Consider the following 23,106-nt stretch of genomic DNA (forward strand, 5'->3'; position numbering starts at 1 on the left):
TCTGATTAATGTGTGTTTATGAGTCTGATGTCAAATTCAGCTGCAAACAAACAACATTACTGCAGCTTTACACATTTACACAGTTCAAAAATGACATTTCCAGCTGTTGAGCGAGAGCAACAGAAACATCCTCAGACTGAGAGGTGGGAGGGGCATCAACTGAGAAGAGTCACAACATTAAAACACATAAAACATTTTCAGAAGCAGAAGAAATAAAGGAGAAAACGTAAGATTTATCGTATAAACAGAACAAATGAAGCTGTGGCAGTGGTTTTAGGCAGTTGTCCCACAATGCAATGCACAAAGGAAGGACATTTCTGCAGAAAATGAGATGCCAATCGAAAAGAAAAATATAGTAGCTAAATGGTAAAAAAAAAAAAAAAAATAGGGGTGAGAAATCATCTGAATTAAAACAGTGGCAGTGGAACTGATGGTACAAAGGTTTGTTTGTTTGTTTTAAAATACTACTACCAGTATAAAAAATCCACTGTTTGATTATGCAGCAGCTCATTGTGATACTTTGTTGCTAGGCGACATCTAGTGGTCGTGGTGATTATTACAGGAGTGAAATCTTAAGAAAAAGAGGCCATGTGTTTTTTATTATTTATTATAATAAAAAACACTAATATTAATTATTCACAACCGCGTTATTATGAAAAACTATGACAATGAAGGTTTATCTAATGTTGAGGAAGAACAATAGGCTACTAGCATAAAACTTTTCCTAAAGCCAACTATGTCCATTGTTATAGCAACCATGACAACCAAAAGTCTAGGAGACGTTGCTGTTCACGAGTTTGTCAAAATAAAAAAAAATAAAAACCTTGTTGTAGATGTTTTTATTGCCAAACAACTGAAAAAAGTTTTTTTTTAAAACAGTCAACTGCTCAAAAAAAAAACTGGTGTGTTTATCCCTCTGAGGACCTTTAATTTGAAAAGTCACACAGGAAACATATTCGCTCAGCTAACTCACCTACGCTATGCTAATTTGCAAGCGCTAAGTTAATTTGCGAACACAAAGCTAACCAGTGAGCGCTAGGCTAGTTAGCAGGATGTTTTGTGACTAATATTTTTTCTTATTTTACACTAAATTTCACTTTCTTCATCGTGAAAAAATAAAAAAATTCCTAGCCTAAAGTGGCGGCCATCTTGAATTTCCAAGTTGCTAATGTGTTCAGTGCAGAGTGAAAACCAAGGAGGATTTGTGCGTTACAGATTCATTAAAATGTCACAACATGGACAGTATTTGTAAAAAAGAACCAGTTCTTCTGTCTCAAATTACATTATCATGACTTCACATTAGAATTAAACTCTTAACCTTCTAAAAACAATAATATTTCTACGTCTTATTACAATCACAGTGTCAGTAAATCAGTGAATTACAGCAAAACCAGAGCGATGTGGTCTGAGGTGAGAGACGCAGCAGCAGGTGTTCAAAGTGAACGCGATGACAGACGACGGCGCTTCAGCTTCACCTTCATCTTCAGCCCTCGCTCTCAGGGGGGCGTGGCGACGACGGAAGACCAAAGTGCTTCTCATAGAATCAAATGCAATAACAAAACAAAAGGCATTCAACATATATTAAAATCTAATGTATCTATATATATAGTGAATTAGTTAATAAACAATATTTTAATGTACATTTTCTACATTAAAGACCTTTTCACACTGAGTCCCAATGTTCGGCACGGAAATTATACAAGTTCAAAGATTTGATCTATATTATATGTGCGTCATTTCAGCAGGAGGAGGGATAAAAATGGTTGTTTGGAGTTTGTAACATTGTCATCATTTTTATGAGGAAAACAGAGCTACCTGAGAAAATGTTTTTCCCCTTCCTGTTTCAACCTGACACCAAGAAGTAGGCTACCGTTACACAGACTGTAAATAAAGATGGACGCCGCCTCTGTGATGTCACCCTCAAAGTTTTTGAAGCTCAGAGTGAACTGCTCCACCGTCGCCATCTTGGCAGTGTCTGACTGACTCTGCCCCCTAACTAAAAAATGGTTAAAGGGGCAAAGAGAAAGAGCGGAGTTGTAGCAAGCTTATCGTCAGTCAAAGAGCCCCCCCCCCCCCCCCCCCCCCCCCTCAGCCCTTTTCCACACCTTTAAGGCTCATTTATGCTCGACGTACAGACGAAATTGTATGCGTCCTTTTCAAACGTTGTTACCGTCACTGCCCACATATGCGTCCTTTACGCTGGCATGGATGATAACCAATACATCCACCAGGGGGCAGCTCAGAGTCAAAAGTTTATGCCAACAAACATGGCGACTACGGAGGAGATCTTGATAATGTACATCATAAATAAAAGAAGAAAATAGACTCGTTGTAAGAGGCGGTGGTCGGTAAGGCCGTTAAATTCATCACGGCTGGAGGACGGAGAATTTTTTTCTCTCGTTCAGCCATCGTGTTTTCTTCTTCTTCTGGATCTAGGCTACGTATCGGGCAGTGACAGCAACACCGCCCCCACGGTTTCTGACAGTACTGCTCCGTTTGGTCCGTATCCATAAGCTTTGTGGAAACGGACGAAAAATGGACGAAATGAACGCAGAGTACGGACGAAAGGCTCCGTCAGTATCCGTATGTGTATTTAACGACGTTAAGCATAAATGGGCCTTTAGTGTGTAAACAGGTGAGCTGTATAAACAGGAAGTGATCACTAGAGACCAAAGCTGTTTCTGTACCAGGCTGTAAACACATTGATTTCATTTTAACATGAGAGTCTATGGAAACTTGACTCACTCTAGTGGTCAGGAGAGGAACTGCAGCTTCATTTTCCAGCCCATGATATTGATGCCTGGCCACCAGCCTTAACCTCAACACTTTTATAAATGAACTGGAGCACAAACAGCGAGTTGGGCCCGATCACCAAACACTAGTGTTGGACTTTAATGATGCTGCATTTTAAATATTTTGCACCAGGAATTTTTATAATACTGACTGTTGATTGGTTTGTTAGGGACTGAGTGTGAAAAGGCCTTAAGGCACGAGAAAAAAACACCAGCAACATTCAGAGGAAGTAACAGCACGCTGTCAGTCAGTCACAGTTCTGTCATGTTACACAAGAAGAAACAAATAAAATACAAAAGTCATTTTCACAGTGCGACACCGTTGCAATTAGGTTGTTGTTGTATCTGACGACTTAGTAGAAAAAAAAGGCAGAAAAATAAAAAGTGCAGCCAGCCCAGAGCACCGGAGTTTCCACTCGACTGTAAGGGGGGGGGGGGGGACAAAACGTCTCAGGAAGGGTCAAAGGTCAGATGGGTAGCTCCCACACCACAAAGAGGTGTCTGGACTTACAAAGTGACGGAATAAAAACAAAAGATCTTCATATATTCAGAAGTTTAGAGTTTTAAGAGTGGGCAGACAAACTGCTCCTGCCTGATGACCGGTCAGTCCATTCTGGGGGAGTGCCGATCTCGATGGGGTCGATCTGAGGAAAGACCACGTAACACAACCTCTGGCCCACGTACGTCGCCCGCTCTGCAGGAAGACACAAGTCACAAGTTATTTATCAGCCACGGTGGACAATCCCAGGATCCTTGATGGTCCAAAAAGGAACCGAATTCTCTAAAGTGAAGGTTTTATAATTCAAAATTAGTAATAATTGTTGGTCTAGGTTCAGGCATAAATAGATTGTCAGACAACCGAACCCCATACCCTTTGTGGCCGTCATGGATCGTGAAGGTCGAACCAAAATCAGAAGGTTTGGTCACATGTGTCACAAAGCATCAGTCCTTATACCTACTAACCTTAACATTCACTCTCTAAAACTAAAAGGTTTTAAGGTCCCTGTTGTACCTTTTGCTGTTGAGCTGAGTCAAAACCCAGTACTTACAATATAACAGGGACCGGGACTCTGTCAGTGTTGTTTGTTAGCCTGGCTAACACCAGACCTCATCAATGTAGATTGAGATTCGGTCTGGAAACCACCCGTATTTGAGGCGTGGTTTACAAAAGCCCAGAGCTGTGGGTGCTACGAATGTCTATCAACTGCGTCTGTACGTCGATTAGCCAATCGGATCAATCATACCCAATGACGTATGTTAAATGTTGCTCTTTTTTCAAAATAAACTTGCGGTCTAAACTACTTAAAACACTTTCTAACGCTGCATTGAAAGGTTGGTGAAGGTTGTCATTGTCTTGCTGCCCCCTTCCCCTTTCTGTGATTGGTTCCCTCGTTGAGGGTAAAAATTGGGTCCATGGTTTTCAGGCTTACTTGCAGAGCGAATAAATTTGTGCGCAAGGCAGCATGGGTAAACCCAGGCTAGTTGTTTGTTGTCATTACAGCTACACTATGAATCTTGGGATCGGTTGGGCCCAGGGAAGAAGGTCACATTAAAAGGAGCCTTCAAAAGGCAAAGGCAAATCAGTCATCAAATGCCTGTCAAAAGCCTCTAAAGGATTCGTTCAACAATCCAAACATGGGTCGAGAGTCTTAAAAAGTAGGATTTGGTCAATGTTGCAGAAACCCTGAAACCCATAAAGCACTATTGTCAACTCACCGATGAAGTTGTAGATGCACTTTGGTTTTTCTTTCCAATGGACACCCAAGAAGTAGACAGGCACACCAGTCAGCATGATGACCAGGCCGACGCCACAGACCACCGGCTCAGAGTACAGACTGAAGCCGAGCAGCAGAGCCCAGAACATCAGGTAACACACAGGAACCAGCAGGTTCACCTGAAGACCACATGGACCAAACGGTTACCATAACTCGGACTAATAGCTAACGTACTCAAGATGGATTTGAGGATGTGTGGCTTGGCGGTACCTTGATGGGCCGGTACAGGTTGGGTTTCTTCCAGCGGTAGTACAGCAGGCCTGCGATGGTGACGCCGTACGACAGGTAGTTGATGAAGGACACGTAGTTGATCAGGTTGTGTGTTTCCCCGATGCAGAGTATAACAATCGTGGCAGTGCACTGCAAAACAAAGCAAGGCCGCCAGTCAGAGTCAAAGTACTACTGCTGCAGACGGTGACAGGACATAATCATTCAAATGGTCCTAAGAGGATCTGAGCCTCTTTTTCTGATTGGCTGACTGTTTTCGGGACAGAGCCAATAAAAAAAGTGCAGAAAACTCAGAATACCCAAATCCTGCAAGTTTTGATCTGATCTTGATTGGCGTTCTTGACTCTGTCCATACACTGCAAAAACTCAAAATCTTTCCAAGAATATTTGTCTTATTTCTCGTCAAAATGTTTCATTTCTAGTCAAAACTAATCTCTTTCCACTTAAAATAAGACTCATCACCTAAAAATTAACTTGTTTTTAGATCATTTTCATTTGTTTCAAACTATTTTTCATTTGAAATAAGTAGAAAAATCTGCCAGTGAAAGCAAGTTTTTTGTGCTTGTAACAAGAAAGAAAAACTTGTTCCACTATCAGATTTTTCTACTTATTTCAAGTGAAAATCTGCTTGAAAGAAGCAAAAAGTGTCTAAAAACAAGCTACTTTTTAATGTGGTGAGTCTTATTTTAAGTAGAATGAGATTTGTTTTGACTAGAAATGACATTTTAACTGGAAATAAGACAAATATTCTTGGTAAGATTTTGAGTTTTTGCAACTAACAAACATTAAAGCAGGCAACAAACTGGAATATCCACCGTAAGACATAAGACAACGAGATGAGCCTGTACTTACGCAGACCAGGAGAGCAGGGATGGGCGTGCAGTTCTTGTAGTGGATCATCGCGAGCAGGCTGGGCAGGTGACCTTCTCTGGCCCCTGAGAAACACAACCTGTGGGCAGAGGCACCAGGCAGAGCGTCAGCGGCCATGTTGGAGCAGAATCACCAACAACCAGAGCGTGAAGAGGCAGGTGGACAGAGCAGAACTCACCTGGAGGAGGTGAACAGGTAACCGTTGATGCCTCCAAACGTGGACAGAGCCACGGAGATGGGCATGATGACGGAGAACATTCCCAGGAGCTTCTCCCCGAAGGTCTGAGCAGCAAAATGACAGGAACAATCAATGAAGTGCTTCTACACATGAGAACCAGAACTTCTGTGAGGTTGGTTTCAACAGGAGAAGACGGACAGTGGGTCTATCGGCCATCTTTAAAAACTACAACCAGGAACTTTGATGCAGCCATGTCGGCATTTAGTTAGAAGGTTCAACATGACAAGGAGCGTGTGAGTTATCCAATAAATAATAAATAAATAAATATCATACATGGCAGGAAATATTATTATAGGTATAGATATTCTGAACCCTAAGAGATGAGATTGGCCAATCAATTTCAGAGACTCACTATAGGACAAGAACCTCTACTGGTGTTGGACTAGATGAATTCCACTGAAGCCCTCACATCTGCTACCACCTCTGACCTTTGACCTCTGGTTTGGCTGCCTGTTATGTTCCTGACTGTTGGACACGAGCTCATGGTTGAGGCACATTATTACTCACTACAGCCACAGCATTGGACGACAGCAGCTCCTCGGGCGACATGGAGGAGAAGTAGGCGATGTTGGTGAGCGTGTACACAAAGGTCACCAATGGAATGGAAATGTAGATGGCACGAGGTAGATTCCTGACCGAGGCCACACACACACACACACAAACACACACATGCACAGATGAAACAAAATTTAAAAAATCAAAACAATCAAACGAACATGAAAGTTGATCAAAAGGCACCACAAATGAAAAAAAGGCGAGTTAAATGGCAAATATTTGTGGTTTTAATGATCTCTCAGCTTCTCTCTGGGGCTTTAGTAGCAACAGGTTGGTGTCAGCCAATCAGAAGAGAGGAGGCTCTGAGCCTCTCTTCTGATTGGCTGACTGTTTTTGCAGTGATCCAATAAAAATAGAGCAGATTTCAGAATAAAACACTCCAAACCAAATTCCACAAGGTGTTGGATGGTGGGTCCAGGTAGAGGAGGGTGGGGCTTTGGTATGACATAAGAAAGTCAAAGGAAGTTGTGATGGCTGGTTTTAAGACTCAGTTTCTGAATATAAGTCTACAGTTTTAATACAAACATCTACCTTTATACTGTAAGGAGTTTTAAAAAGACAGCTTGGATTTTCACCAACATCCACAGACACTGAGAGAGTGTTATGTTTCCTGCTGCAAGAAGAGATGATGATGCTTTGCAGGGAGTAAAATGGAAATAATGAACACTGATAATGTGACAAATCAAATGAAAAGTGAAGGTGCATCGGCAAGATCTGAACCTGAAAAAGGTCGAAATGCTCAAAACGTGGGGACGAGCAGGAAAAATAAATGGGTAAAGATGGAAGCTGAGCATTTGCCACATTGCATCATTATGAAATATTCACCGTCTGGGTTCGACCACTTCCTCCGTGACGTAGTTGAGGAAGTTCCAGCCGCTGAAGGCGAAGGACGCCTGCAGGAAGGCCAGAGCGATCTGCCCGACCGACGGCGTCCTTTCCATTGAAAAGGCCACCTGAGGGGTCAAAGCCTCGTAGTTCCCTGGGAGAGATAAATAACACGTTTGATTCATGTTGATTCAGGTTTTATTTTGTCCTCATAAACAGTCGTGAGTGAATGAGTGAACGTTACCATTGCAGATCTGCACCAGCCCGACCACGATGATGAGACCCAGCGCCATCAGCTTCCCCACGGTGAAGGCGTCCTGGATCCTGGTGGCCATTCGCACGCTGGAGCAGTTCACCCAGGTGAGCAGCACTGAAACACACAGACCTCAGATCAGTTAAAGGCAGTGGACAAGCTTCTGGCTAATCGGATCGATCAGTAACGTAGCATCATGAGGTGTATTTGGCATTTGGACAAGACCTGGAAGTTTTAGCTCCAGGAACTAAAAACTTCCCATGGCCCCAATGTTTCCTACGTTTCCACCGTGGCTTTAAGTCTCGTTAACAATACGCAAATCAGGTTGAGGATGTAGGAAAAAGCAATGGAGTTTAATGCGCTACAAGTCCATGACAGTAGGTGGAGGAAAGAAAAAGACTAAAGCTTTACAACAACAATGACTCCAAAGGCCTTTTCATTACGGATCGTCGATTCCAGTTCCCATTGGATTGGATCTTCTTCTGCATGAATGCTGAGCAACACCTTCATCTTGTGGTTGGTCCATTTGTTGTACGCAGTCTTCTTGGACTCGAACCACCATGAAAAAACTGTCGCAAATCAAAACAAAACAGTCGGCGAGTATATGAGCAGCATTGCAGACCACAGCCCTAAAGGTCCTGATCCTGAACCATTGGGAGGTATCTACCACAGGACCAGATACTTTTTTGGGGGAGTAGATCGATATAACCTGGAACTAAACGTAGATCCTGCTTCCTGTGGTCCAAACGCACATAAATTAGTCCCTTAAAAAGGTTCCTGGTTCCTGAGATGGGAATGAGGTCACTGTTCTTCCACCACCTGCTGCACGTTGTTGGGTTGTCCATCCGTTCGTAGGTAGGTGGATAGGTAGGTTCGTCAACGTGTTGGGAACACGATATCTCTGAAACACCTTGAGGGAAACTCTTGAAATTTGGCACAAATGTCCAACTGGACTCAGTGATGAACTTGAACTAAAAACTTCCCGTGGTCCAGTGTGTCCTACGTTTCCACCGTGGGCTAAAGTCCCGGCAACGATATACAAATCAGATTGATGATGTAGGAAAAACCAATGGAGTTTAATGCACTACAAGTCCATGACAGTAGGAGGAGGAAAGAAAAAGACTAAAGCTTTACAACAACAACAATGACTCGAAAGGCCTTTTCATTACAGATCGTCGATTCCACTTCCCATTGGATTGGATCTTCTTCTGCATAACTGCTGAGCAACGCCTTCATCTTGTGGTTGGTCCATTTGTTGTACGCAGTCTTCTTGGACTCGAACCACCATGAAAAAACTGTTGCAAATCAAAACAAAACAGTTAGCGAGTATATGACCAGCATTGCAGACCACAGCCCTAAAGGTCATGATCCTGAACCATTGGGAGGTATCTACCGCAGGACCAGAGACTTTTTTGGGGGGGTAGATCGACATAACCTTGAACTGAACTTAGATCCTGGTTCTTGTGGTCCAAACGCACATATATTAGTCCCTTAAAAAGGTTCCTGGTTCCTGAGATGGGAATGAGGTCACTGTTCTTCCACCATCCGCTGCATGTTGTTGGGTTTTCCATCCGTTCGTAGGTAGGTAGATAGGTATGTTCGTCAACGTGTTGGGAACATGATATCTCTGCAACACCTTGAGGGAAACTCTTGAAATTTGGTACAAATGTCCATCTGGACTCAGTGATGAACTTGAACTATATGTTGGAGAACAAAAGGTCAAAGGTCAAAGGCCAAGGTCATGGCGAACTAACAGTTTTGTGAATGTGAGGTGAGTTTCTTTGTATTTGGTACAAACGTTTGAGGAAAGTTACTGAACCTCTGACGGCTCGGTTTCTGAAGACTAAACACTTTGATACTTTCACAGTGTTAAAGCAGAAGTAAGCGGAATGTTAGTGTTAATATAAGTCTTAAATAGTTCTATCTTCCGACAGCAATCACTTGGGTCTGAAACACGGGTCTGTCAGTCACTCTGCTCTGCTGTAAGCCGAGGAGAAAACTTTCCTTGTATCCTACAACCTTTATCCAATGAGGAGAGAGAACGGCATAAAGGGGCGGTCCTCTCTGTGTGTGCAGCCAAGGGATGCGCGTGAATGTGGTGACGTAGGGACGAGGGCGGGGGCTGCTAACTCAATCGGCTGACAGGAAGTTAGCCAAAACCACCGGATCGCTTACTTCTGCTTTAATATAATCCTACATTTCCTACAATGCACCAACCACGATGACAATGACTATCAGCATTATTCTGTGGACAAACCATCACCTCATTGACTTTTTTAAAAAAAGTGGTGGAGTGCTCCTTTAAATACATCAGTGTCAACATCCCTCCATCCCTGCAACACTGGGGTCCCGGTGCCGGTGTCGCTCGGCGGCGGCGGTGGGCGGCAGTAGCCCGTTGCCATGGGAGGCAGGAATGTGGGAAACGGGCGAGTGAGGGAGGGGGCGATTGTTTCACCTCGTCCATCATTGTCACCGGCTTTGCCCCGCTCTCTCTCATGGTGGCCTCGCTCCGCGGCACAAAGACGAGCTGTCAGCCCCACAAAACAAAAACACTTCCGTTGCGAGGGGGCAAACAAAACGTGGCGAGTCCCTCCCCCTCCACCCCCACCCCCCCTCACCCCCACACCTCCTCCTCCTCCTCCTCCTCCTCCTCTTCCTTACCAGAGGAGGCCGCCGGGCATTGCTCACATTTCAGCAGCCAGCTTAAAAAAAAAAAAAAAAACAAAGTGTGAAGGAGGCGAAGAGTCACACGCTGAAGTCTGGTCGTCATTAAAACTGTGATCTAAACTGTGGATCAATGGAGGAAGACACCGAGTAATTAGGCGGCGGCACGGCGGCTACACAAACAATGACACGAGGTAACGTAACGTAACGTCAGCTCAGGGCTGCACACAACAGTTGAGATGTCCTTGCAGGGAAGTTTCCTTTATTTAGTTGATACCTTTTGACATGAACATCTAAATGTTTGAGGAGCTGCAACTTCATAAAATCTGCAGATACTTCAGGAACAACATTGTCGAGTTCCTCTGGTCCTCTGAATATTTATATCCAGAGCGGATGAGCTGCCTCTGAAACCTCGACATCTCTACTACCTCCACATCTTTATTTATGAATGAGACTTTGGTCAAAATGAAAATTCAGTATTTAGAGAATTTGGACGGTGTTGAAACAAATAAACAAAAACTAAAGTTGATCAAAGTGTGTCCATGAGAAGATCTAAAAACCATCTCAGTATAGTTTTCCATCAGCTTCTCTCTGGAGCTCTAGTAACAACAGGTCGGTGTCAGCCAATCAGAAGAGAGGAGGAGGCTCTGAGCCTCTCTTCTGATTGGCTGACTGTTTTCTAAAGTGATCCAATAAAAAAACAGAGCAGATTTCAGAATAAAACACTCAAGAGAAACTAAATCCTGCAAAGTTGTTGGATGGATGGTGTGTCCAGGTGGTGAGGGGGCGGGGCTTAGGGTGACTGCTTTGTTGTGACATCACAAAGTGACAGGAAGTCCTGATTGACTTTTACACTTTAGGGGACCTTTAAACTGTATTAATGTATCAGGGTGTTGACGTGTACTTGGAATTTCTTCTTATGTAATATCAGTGTGTGTGTGTGTGTGTGTGTGTGTGTGTGTGTGTGTGTGTGTGTGTGTGCGTGTGTGTGTGTGTGTGTGCGCGTGTGTGTGTGTGTTGATGTGTGTGAATGGGAGGGTTGTAAAGTGCTTTGAGTGGTTAATGAGTCCATTTCAGTCTATTAGTAAAAACATCTTCACTCAGACCTCAGAGGAGTTCAGTTGTATTTAAAGCAGCATTAACTCTCCCTCTATATGTGTATATATACATATATACACACACACACACATATACTATCAGGAGCAGCTATTTCACCACCAGAAACTATAGAAACGTAAATCTTCATCCTGTCTTCCCACCCCTCCTCCTCCTCCTCCTCCTCCTCCTGCATTTTTTACCACGGCCATAAAACAGGTTTTTAAAAGCGTCTGCAGTTACATAAGAGAAACGTTTTACACGTGACCACGGACGACCTGTGGTGTCGTGGTGATGATGATGATGATGATGAGGAGGAGAAAAGGATGAAGCAGAGGAGACGAGGCTCACATCGTCCTTCATGAAAGATGCAAACAGCAGCAGGAAGCGTTAAGAGCAGGAAGTGGAGCCGACGTGGCCGTTAATGCAGCCTGCACCTGAACGCACCACGCTGCAGCGGTTGGTTGGTTGTGTGTCTGTATTTTAAACTCACAGAGGCAGGTGGCCGACAGCATCCGCGTGGCCATGTAGGGAGGGACGCAGTTGGGGAAGACGGGCTGCAGGACGTAGTTGGAGAAGGTGAGGGCGATGACGGCCAGCGTGGTCGGGTACATGATGAGGACGGCGCTCCACAGCAGCAGGAACCTGCACAACAACAACAACAAGAAACAACGAGTCTTTGTATTATAAACTGGTTTGGTTACATTTGATTTTTAATTCCAGTATATTTCCTCTGTCATTTGGTATCGACACAATGAAAACTACACAATTAAAGAAACTGTACTTCTTAAATCCCTAAAATAAAAAAATAAAAACCTATGTGTGAAAAAATACTGAGAAAAACAAACATAAATCTGTTATCTTTTGAAGGAAATGTTCGACATTTTGGGTGATAAACGTATTATTAGGGTCTTTGTGAGGTTTGGATGGGTTGGCAGTTTATAGAACCAATAAATAAATGTTAAACATTCTGATTGTTGGTTCTGATTATTTAGTAGAAAATATTGATTATTACAGAGAGAAACCTTTAATAAAATCACCACAACTCATCTATTGACACATGTGAAATTCAGTATTTCAATATTTTCCTCCCCAAAAAATCCCTTTGTTCCCTGAACGCCTCACGTGTTGTTTTCTTCTCATGCTGAGATTGTGACAATATGATTTATTCTTAAAAGATTAAAGGGATAGTTCAACATTTTGGCAAATTGGCCCATTGCCATAATCCCTATAGTCATAGTAGTAGGTTCATTACCTTTAATTGTCGGTGCAAGCTATTTTTAGAACGGCGGAGCAGAGCCGCGAGCTGCTCAGAGCTACGCTACGGAGGCTCATTATGGGATTTCTTGGTTTCCTCATCAAACTCATCAAATACACAATCCAACAACTCCACAACGCTCTGGTGGACAAGTTGTGAGCTGCACATTCACCACGCTATGAGATAATAACACAACGTTACCAGACAGAGTTCTCTTAGAGGGAAATTCAGCAGCTCATGGCTCTGCTCCGCCGTTCTAAAAATAGCTTGCACCGACAATTAAAGGTAACGAACCTACTACTATGACTATAGGGATTATGGCAATGGGCCAATTTGCCAAAATGTTCAACTATCCCTTTAAGTGTATATCTATCTCAAAACTTTATTGACCAATCTCTTCCAAACATATCACTGTGAAAATTAAACCACAATTAACTTTTAAAATAGGAATGAAAAGACGAAAGTGTCTGAAATCAGCATCATTACAGTGTATATACTGTATACCATATCGATATATATATTTAGAAGTGTGCCCGTCTTCACTCACCCCATCAGGCCTCCGAAGATCTCCGTGACGTAGGAGTAGTCGCCCCCAGACTTGGGGATGGTGACGCCCAGCTCAGCGTAGCACAGCGAGCCCAGAGCGGCGATGCAGCCGCCCAGCACCCAGACCACCAGCGCCAAACCCACCGAGCCCGAGTGCTCCAGCACGCCTTTAGGAGAGATGAAAATCCCCGAGCCGATGATGTTTCCTGAGGAAGAGGAGGAGGAGGAGTTACACAACATCCTGCTTTAATTTAACATCCTGAAACAAACGCAGAAGGAACCAGGTGAAGCGAGGGATCATGGGAGTTGTAGCTGTCCTGAGCATCAACGTCATCTTCATTACGTTTCAGCTTTAATGTCCTGAGAGGTTGGTTTTGATTCAGATTGTTGTAATTTATGACGTTTTTTTTTGTTAATAGCAGCTGAATCATGAAAAAAAACTCTGAACTGAATCACATTTCTCTGATGATCCTGTAAAAACATACGTTATACACATAGAAAATAAACATGAAACCTGTGACGTGTCTGGACCACAATCACATGTCTGTATAATACATGCTTGAAAATATCATGATTACCTATATAAATGCATAATATATTGTATAATACAAAAAAATATATATGTATGTAGTTCATGCATAATGTACATGCATGCTTTACTTATATTAAATATAAAAGGTCAGACATGTAATCACATGTATAAGAATATATGTATGTTGTTTTAAATAGATTTACATATATAAGTTAAACATATAGATAAACATATTTAACTCTTCAAAAAAGTTTGGAAGCGTTATTTCAGTCAATCATTTCTCCCCTTTAATAAAACCAATTGATGTTGTACTTTATATCGTTGGAAAGCCTGATTAGTCGCCTTTACAACGAGGTACAAGTTGTAAGAGCCGTGTATTCGTGGAATGAGCAACACAGGTAAACGTGTGAGTGAAAACCTGCGGCTTATATTCAAGTGCGGCCTATATTTGTATTTTCTTTTACAATTTAGCTGGTGCAGCTTATACTCAGGTGCACTTTATAGTCCGGAAAGTACGGTATATAACTATATATATACAGTATGTGTGTGTGTGTGTGTGTGTGTGTGATAATAATATATTATCCTCTATATAAAGCCACATGTGTCATATACTATTTCTGTATGTTTAAACTTTCCACATGTGACCCATTGGTTTGGGTTTTAAGGTGGATCCATATGAGCCGGATCATCTCCAACATTAAAACCCCCTCCTCCCTCCTCCTCCTCCTGTGAGTCTATACAGAGGGCGTTAAAAACACAAAGCAGCTCTGGAGCAGCAGAGTGAGTTAGAGGAGGAGGAGGTAAAGGCCCATCACTCAGGCCCTCAGCCTCAGTATGCAGTGTAGAGGAGCAGCAGAGTGAGTTAGAGGAGGAGGAGGTAAAGGCCCATCACTCAGGCCCAGAGCCTCAGAGCCTCAGTATGCAGTGTAGAGGAGCAGCAGCACATCCGACACATTCAGCTCCGGCGGCTCCAGTAGCGCGGCAGGAGGCAGCCAAGTGGCACAGACGGACCGCCGTTACATAACCACACATAAATTACCCAGCAGCCCCGGCGAAGGGACCGCTACACTTCCTCCTCCTCCTCCTCCTCCTGATGCTAAAGGAGCCCGGTTCAGGATGTGAACTGCTTCATCGTCCTCTGGTTCTGGTTCTGGTTCTGGTTCTGGGCCAGAGAGAAGAGAAGGTTTGTGACCCAGTTTTAGACTGAACCAGAAAGAGAAAGAGAAAGAGAAAGAGAAAGAGAAAGAGAAAGAGAGGTCCCAGATCCAGATCCAAGACCAAGACCGAACCAAGACCAAGACCAAGATCAAGACCCAGTCAAGACTGAAGACCGAGACCAAGACTGAATCAATACCAAGACCAAGACCAAAACCGAGTCAAGACAAGACAGGACCAGAATATACCAAGACCAAGATCGAGTCAAGACCAAGGGGGCAGTTGTCGGTCTGAGAAGTGAAGTCACTTCCGCGTTGAAAAACTGCAATCCCCCCGGCTTCCTCTGGGGGCTGGTGTCAGAAAGAAGCATTCTCCATAGACCCCCATGTTAAAATCGCCGACTTTACATCCTCAATAAACATGTTAAAAGCCTGGTGTCAGCACGTTTTCTGGTCTCAATCGATAGTTTCTACCCCCGCACACACTCTGAGGGGGGTGATTTTTTTTTTTAACTCTACCTTTTACTGTTATTAGGTTAAAACTTTGGCCAATTAGGGCACGGAAACGTTGAGTGACAGGTCCGAGCAGCTCCATGGACAGCTGCTTCGAGGCCAGTGGGCGGGTTCTCGGCCGGCCAATCCAACATGGCGCTGTTCAGGCCGCCATATTGGAGTCACAAAAACGACTCCCCAAAACCAATGGGTGACGTCATCCATTCTTTTTACAGTCTATGGTCAAGACCAAGACCATGCCAAGACCAATACCAAGACCATGACCAGAACATACAAAGACCAAGACCGAGATTAAGACCAAGATCATGACAAGACCAAGACCAGGACAAGACAAGACAAGACAAGACAAGACCAAGACCATGACCATGACCATGACCAAGGCCAAGACCAAGACCAAGACCAAGACCAAGATCAGAACAGACCAAGACCAAGACAAGACAAGACAAGACAAGACAAGACAAGACAAGACCAAAACCAAGACAAGACAAGACAAGACAAGACAAGACAAGACAAGACAAGACAAGACCAAAACCAAGACAAGACAAGACAAGACAAGACAAGACAAGACAAGACAAGACAAGACAAGACCAAGGCCAAGGCCAAGGCCAAGACCAAGATCAGAACAGACCATGACCAAGATCAGAACAATGCAAGAGCAAGAGCAAGAGCAAGAGCAAGAGCAAGAGCAAGAGCAAGAGCAAGAGCAAGAGCAAGAGCAAGAGCAAGACTAAGAGCAAGACAAGACCAAAACCAAGACAAGACAAGACAAGACAAGACAAGAAAAGACAAGACCAAGGCCAAGGCCAAGGCCAAGACCAAGATCAGAACAGACCAAGACCATGACCAAGACCAATACCAAGACCAAGACCAAGACCAATACCAAGACCAAGACCAATACCAAAACCAAGACCAAGACCAAGACCAAGACCAATACCAATACCAAGACCAAGACCAAGACCAAGACCAAGACCAAGACCAAGACCAAGACCATGACCAAGACCAAGATCAGAACAGACCAAGACCATGACCAAGACCAAGACCAATATCAGAACAGACCAAGACCAAGACCAAGACAAGACAAGACAAGACAAGACAAGACAAGACAAGACAAGACAAGACAAGACAAGACAAGACAAGGCCAAGGCCAAGGCCAAGACCAAGACCAAGATCAGAACAGACCAAGACCAAGACCAAGACCAAGACTAAGACTAAGACTAAGACTAAGACCAAAACCAAGACCAAAACCAAGAGCAAGACCAAAACCAAGACCAAGACCAAGAGCAAGACTAAGACTAAGACTAAGACTAAGACTAAGACCAAAACCAAGAGCAAGAGCAAGAGCAAGAGCAAGAGCAAGAGCAAGAGCAAGAGCAAGAGCAAGACAAGACAAGACAAGATCAAGGCCAAGACCAAGGCCAAGACCAAGACCAAGACCAAGACCAAGACCAAAACCAAAACCAAGACCAAGACCAAGACCAAGACCAAGACCAATACCAAGACCAAGACCAATACCAAGACCAAGACCAAGACCAAGACCATGACCAAGACCAAGATCAGAACAGACCAAGACCATGACCAAGACCAAGACCAATATCAGAACAGACCAAGACCAAGACAAGACAAGACAAGACAAGACAAGACAAGACAAGACAAGACAAGACAAGGCCAAGGCCAAGACCAAGATCAGAACAGACCAAGACCAAGACCATGACCAAGATCAGAACAGATCAAGACCAAGACCAAGACCAAGACCAAGACCAAGACTAAGACTAAGACCAAAACCAAGACCAAAACCAAGAGCAAGACCAAGACCAAGACCAAGACCAAGAGCAAGACTAAGACTAAGACTAAGACTAAGACCAAAACCAAGACCAAAACCAAGAGCAAGAGCAAGAGCAAGAGCAAGAGCAAGAGCAAGAGCAAGAGCAAGAGCAAGAGCAAGGCCAAGGCCAAGACCAAGACCAAGACCAAGAGAAGACAAGACAAAGACAAAGACCAAGGCCAAGGCCAAGGCCAAGACCAAGATCAGAACATACCAAGACCATGACAAGACCAAGACCAAGACCAAGATCATGACAAGACAAAGACAGAGACAAGACCAAGACCAAGACCAAGACCAAGACCAAGACCAAGACCAAGACCAAGACAAGGCCAAGGCCAAGACCAAGACCAAGACCCAGAGCAAGACCAAGACCAAGACCAAGACTAAGACCAAGACCAAGACTAAGACCCAGTCAAGACCAAGATCATGACAAGACCAAGACCCAGTCAGGACCAAGACCAAGATCATGACAAGACCAAGACCAAGACCAAGACCAAGACCAAGACCAAGACCCAGTCAAGACCAAGACCAAGACCAAGAGCAAGAGCAAGAGCAAGAGCAAGAGCAAGAGGAAGACTAAGAGCAAGACAAGACCAAAACCAAGACAAGACAAGACAAGAAAAGACAAGACCAAGGCCAAGGCCAAGGCCAAGACCAAGATCAGAACAGACCAAGACCATGACCAAGACCAATACCAAGACCAAGACCAAGACCAATACCAAGACCAAGACCAATACCAAAACCAAGACCAAGACCAAGACCAAGACCAAGACCAAGACCAATACCAAGACCAAGACCAAGACCAAGACCAAGACCATGACCAAGACCAAGATCAGAACAGACCAAGACCATGACCAAGACCAAGACCAATATCAGAACAGACCAAGACCAAGACCAAGACAAGACAAGACAAGACAAGACAAGACAAGACAAGGCCAAGGCCAAGGCCAAGACCAAGACCAAGATCAGAACAGACCAAGACCAAGACCAAGACCAAGACTAAGACTAAGACTAAGACCAAAACCAAGACCAAAACCAAGAGCAAGACCAAAACCAAGACCAAGACCAAGAGCAAGACTAAGACTAAGACTAAGACTAAGACTAAGACTAAGACCAAAACCAAGAGCAAGAGCAAGAGCAAGAGCAAGAGCAAGAGCAAGAGCAAGAGCAAGACAAGACAAGACAAGACAAGATCAAGGCCAAGACCAAGGCCAAGACCAAGACCAAGACCAAGACCAAAACCAAAACCAAAACCAAGACCAAGACCAAGACCAAGACCAATACCAAGACCAAGACCAATACCAAGACCAAGACCAAGACCAAGACCATGACCAAGACCAAGATCAGAACAGACCAAGACCATGACCAAGACCAAGACCAATATCAGAACAGACCAAGACCAAGACAAGACAAGACAAGACAAGACAAGACAAGACAAGACAAGACAAGACAAGACAAGACAAGGCCAAGGCCAAGACCAAGATCAGAACAGACCAAGACCAAGACCATGACCAAGATCAGAACAGATCAAGACCAAGACCAAGACCAAGACCAAGACCAAGACCAAGACCAAGACTAAGACTAAGACCAAAACCAAGACCAAAACCAAGAGCAAGACCAAGACCAAGACCAAGACCAAGAGCAAGACTAAGACTAAGACTAAGACTAAGACCAAAACCAAGACCAAAACCAAGAGCAAGAGCAAGAGCAAGAGCAAGAGCAAGAGCAAGAGCAAGAGCAAGAGCAAGAGCAAGGCCAAGGCCAAGACCAAGACCAAGACCAAGAGAAGACAAGACAAAGACAAAGACCAAGGCCAAGGCCAAGGCCAAGACCAAGATCAGAACATACCAAGACCATGACAAGACCAAGACCAAGACCAAGATCATGACAAGACAAAGACAGAGACAAGACCAAGACCAAGACCAAGACCAAGACCAAGACCAAGACCAAGACCAAGACCAAGACCAAGACAAGGCCAAGGCCAAGACCAAGACCAAGACCCAGAGCAAGACCAAGACCAAGACCAAGACCAAGACTAAGACCAAGACCAAGACTAAGACCCAGTCAAGACCAAGATCATGACAAGACCAAGACCCAGTCAGGACCAAGACCAAGATCATGACAAGACCAAGACCAAGACCAAGACCAAGACCAAGACCAAGACCAAGACCCAGTCAAGACCAAGACCAAGACCAAGACCAAGACCAAGACCAAGACCAAGACCCAGTCAGGACCAAGACCAAGATCATGACAAGACCAAGACCAAGACCAAGACCAAGACCAAGACCCAGTCAAGACCAAGACCAAGACCAAGACCAAGACCAAGACCAAGACCAAGACCCAGTCAAGACCAAGACCAAGACCAAGACCAACACCCAGTCAAGACCAAGATCATGACAAGACCAAGACCAAGACCATGACCAAGACAAGACCAAGACTAAGACCATGACCATGATCAAGGCCAAGGCCAAGGCCAAGACCAAGACCAAGACCTAATCAAGACCAAGACCAAGACCAAGACCAAGACAAAGACAAAGACAAGACCAGACCAGACCAGACAAAGACCAGACAAAGACAAAGACCAAGACCAAGACCAAGACCAGAACATACAAAGACCAAGACCAAGACCAAGACCAAGACCAAGATCAAGACCAAGACCAAGACCAAGACCAAGACCAAGACAAAGACAAAGACAAAGACAAAGACAAAGACAAAGACAAAGACAAGACCAGACCAGACCAGACAAAGACCAGACCAAGACCAAGACCAAGACCAGAACATACAAAGACCAAGACCAAGACCAAGACCAAGACCAGAACATACAAAGACCAAGACCAAGACCAAGACCAAGACCGAATCAAGACCAAGACCTTAAAGGGATAGTTCAACATTTTGGCAAATTGGCCCATTGCCATAATCCCTATAGTCATAGCAGTAGGTTCGTTACCTTTAGTTGTCGGTGCAAGCTATTTTTAGAACGGAGGAGCGGAGCGGCAGGCTGTTCAGAGCTACACTATGGAGGCTAATGGAATTTCTTGGTTTCCCTCATCAAACTCATCAAATACAAAATCCCAAAACTCCAAAACGCTTTCGTGGACAAGTTGTGACCTGTACAATCACCACGCTATGAGATAATAATGGACCGTTACGAAACGGAGCCGTTTTCGAGGTAAATACAGAGACTGCTTGCTGAAAAACTGTCCCTGAATGCAACACGCATCAGCGGTTTTGCATGAATTTACCTCTAAAACAACTCTGTCTCGTAACGTTCTATTATTATCTCATAGCGTGGTGATTGTGCAGCTCACAACTTGTCCACGACAGCGTTTTGGAGTTTTGGGATTTTGTATTTGATGAGTTTGATGAGGGAAACCAAGAAATTCCATTAGCCTCCATAGTGTAGCTCTGAGCAGCCTGCCGCTCCGCTCCTCCGTTCTAAAAATAGCTTACACCGACTATTAAAGGTAACGAACCTACTGCTATGACTATAGGGATTATGGCAATGGGCCAATTTGCCAAAATGTTGAACTATCCCTTTAAACATGTGGTCTCAAGACCGGTCTGAGTACTACAACACGGTCCAAACTCCCCAACAACCAGAAGATTGTTGTATCCTTCACAGTGAATCACTAGAGACGGAGAAACCAGTTCGCTGTTGGAACTCTACTGGGTTGATCTGATTCTTCCGTTGGTGGCACGGTGCTCCAGTGGTTCTGGTCCCACTCTAAAGCCTATCAGCAGGTTTGATTCCCACCAGGTCTTCCTATAGGAGGGAGTTTTGCATGTTCTCCCTGAAGAAGATTTTTCTCAGTCCACCACGACTCTAAGACTGTTTTCTACAGTGATTCAATCAAAATAGAGCAGATTTCAGAATAAAACACTCAGAGAAACCAAATTCTGCAAGTTGTTGTAGGATGGATGTTTGGGTCCAAGTGGTCAGGGGGCGGGGCATAATCATAAAGTGACAGGAAGTCCTGATGGCTGGTTATAAGGCTTTAATGGAGCTTTAACAGAAAGAACTACCTTTATTCTGAAGGAGCTTTCATACAAGCATCTACTTTTATTCTGAAGGAGCTTTAATACAAGCATCTGCCTTTATTTTCAAGGCGCTATAATAGAAACATCTACCTTTATTTTGAAGGAGCTATAATAGAAACATCTACCTTTATTCTGAAGGAGCTTTAATACAAACATCTACCTTTATTCTGAAGGAGCTATAAAAGAAACATCTACCTTTATTCTAAAGGAGCTATAATAGAAACATCTACCTTTATTCTGAAGGAGCTTTAATAGCTACAAGAATCTACCTTTATTCTGAAGGAACTTTAATACAAACATCTACCTTTAGGCAAGACAAGGCAAGGCAATTTTATTTGTATAGCCCGTAATTACAAACAGCTTGTCTCAAAGGGCTTTACATGGCATCATAACAACATCCTCTGTCCTTAGACCCTCACATCCACTGAGGAAAAACTCCATGGAAAACCCTTTTAACAGGGAAAAATCTGAGAAACCTCAGGGTGAGCAACAGAGGAGGGATCGCTCACCCAGTACGGACAAACATCTACCTTTATTCTGAAGGAGCTTTAATACAAGAATCTACCTTTATTCTGAAGGAGCTATAATAGAAACATCTACCTTTATTCTGAATGAATTTTAATAGAAACATCTACCTTTATTCTGAAGGAGCTTTAATACAAACATATACCTTTATTCTGAAGGAGCTATAACAGAAGCATCTACCTTTATTCTGAAGGAGTTTTAATACAAACAACATCCATCAGCCTGCATGATGCTCATATTTACTGCTCTGTGGTGTGTTTAAGGTCCCTGCGGTTTATTCTAACCCAACTCCAGCCTCCTCTTCCTCCTGCTGCTGCTTCATCTACAGAACCAGAACCAGAACCAGAACCAGCTCAGTCTGACCCGAGTCAACATGCAAACAAACATGGAGTCAGTCGTTCAGTTCAGTTCAGTTTTTATCACCACATACTTTTTCCCTCCTCCTTCTGAGAAGTTGAAGTTTCTTTTTTAAACTCTAACTCTGTTAATGAGGTTAAAAACGGTCATTGATGCGTTTTTTATTCTATTTTATTTTATTAGATCTGATCCCAGAGCAGCTGCAGCTCTCACTGACTGATTTATTTTTCTCTCTCTCTCTCTCTCTGCCTCACCTATGATGATGGTGCAGGCGCTCAGCAGCCCGATCTCCTTCTTCAGCGTCACTCTGTCCGGGATCTTCTCCTCCTTCTTCCTCTTCTCCTCCTTCTCCTCCTTCTTTTTCCTCTTGTCCATGTCCGTCCTTCTGCCGTCCGGTCCCAGTCCCAGTCCCAGTCCTGTGAGTCCTCCTGTCCTCCTGTCCTGTCCTCCCAGTGCTCCCAGTGCTCCTGTCCTCTCCTCGCTCCGTATTCATGCAGACTCAATGGGCTGCGCCTGCGCAACAACCTGCCGCTGTCCGGGGCAGAATGTTAAATACCCCAGGACTCGGCGTGGTGCGTTCACGGACACCGTCCTGATCCGGTGTTTACGTTACACACACACTGCACCTGCACGAGTTTTTATTTTAACCCTCTATGGTACGCTGCATTATGATGCCAGTGGGGGAAAAAAATGTTTGGAGTGTTTTTATGTCTCAAAATAGACTGAATAAACATAATCTAAAGACATTTAAAAAAAAATTATTTATTTTTGGAAGTTTTGGGGGTTTATTGCCTGTAGACAACATTGTACCACTACGGTTCATCATATACTGTATTAGAAACACCAGTCTCTGTAGACTTTCACCTTCACTGGCCTCATCCTCATCCACATTCTCATTCTCATCTTCCTCATCATCATCATAATAGCCTGATGTTTACTTTACTGCATCCAAAATCACATTTATTAAGGATAAAAAACAAAATTATGATGAATTATATGTTTTTGAACATTATATTTACACCTAAACTACCATAGTCTCATAATGCAATATTGATTCCATAATGGT

The 23,106-nt window shown here is 43.8% G+C and overlaps 1 protein-coding gene across 1 annotated transcript; it reads right to left on the reverse strand.

The window, feature by feature from the left end:
• Window positions 1-3,355: 3,355 nt before the first annotated feature.
• Window positions 3,356-22,415, reverse strand: slc7a10b (solute carrier family 7 member 10b; the record flags this gene model as incomplete). Its single annotated transcript, XM_083974417.1, has 11 exons — window positions 3,356-3,486; window positions 4,509-4,686; window positions 4,778-4,927; window positions 5,648-5,744; window positions 5,844-5,947; window positions 6,411-6,534; window positions 7,284-7,437; window positions 7,528-7,653; window positions 11,789-11,940; window positions 13,101-13,305; window positions 22,295-22,415. The coding sequence occupies 11 exons, from the start codon at window positions 22,413-22,415 to the stop codon at window positions 3,356-3,358; spliced, it is 1,542 nt and encodes a 513-aa protein (XP_083830543.1).
• Between the last annotated feature and the right edge of the window lie 691 nt (window positions 22,416-23,106).

Source organism: Trachurus trachurus, assembly GCF_905171665.1.
Source record: "Trachurus trachurus genome assembly, chromosome: 6".
Taxonomy (NCBI): Eukaryota; Metazoa; Chordata; class Actinopteri; order Carangiformes; family Carangidae; genus Trachurus; species Trachurus trachurus.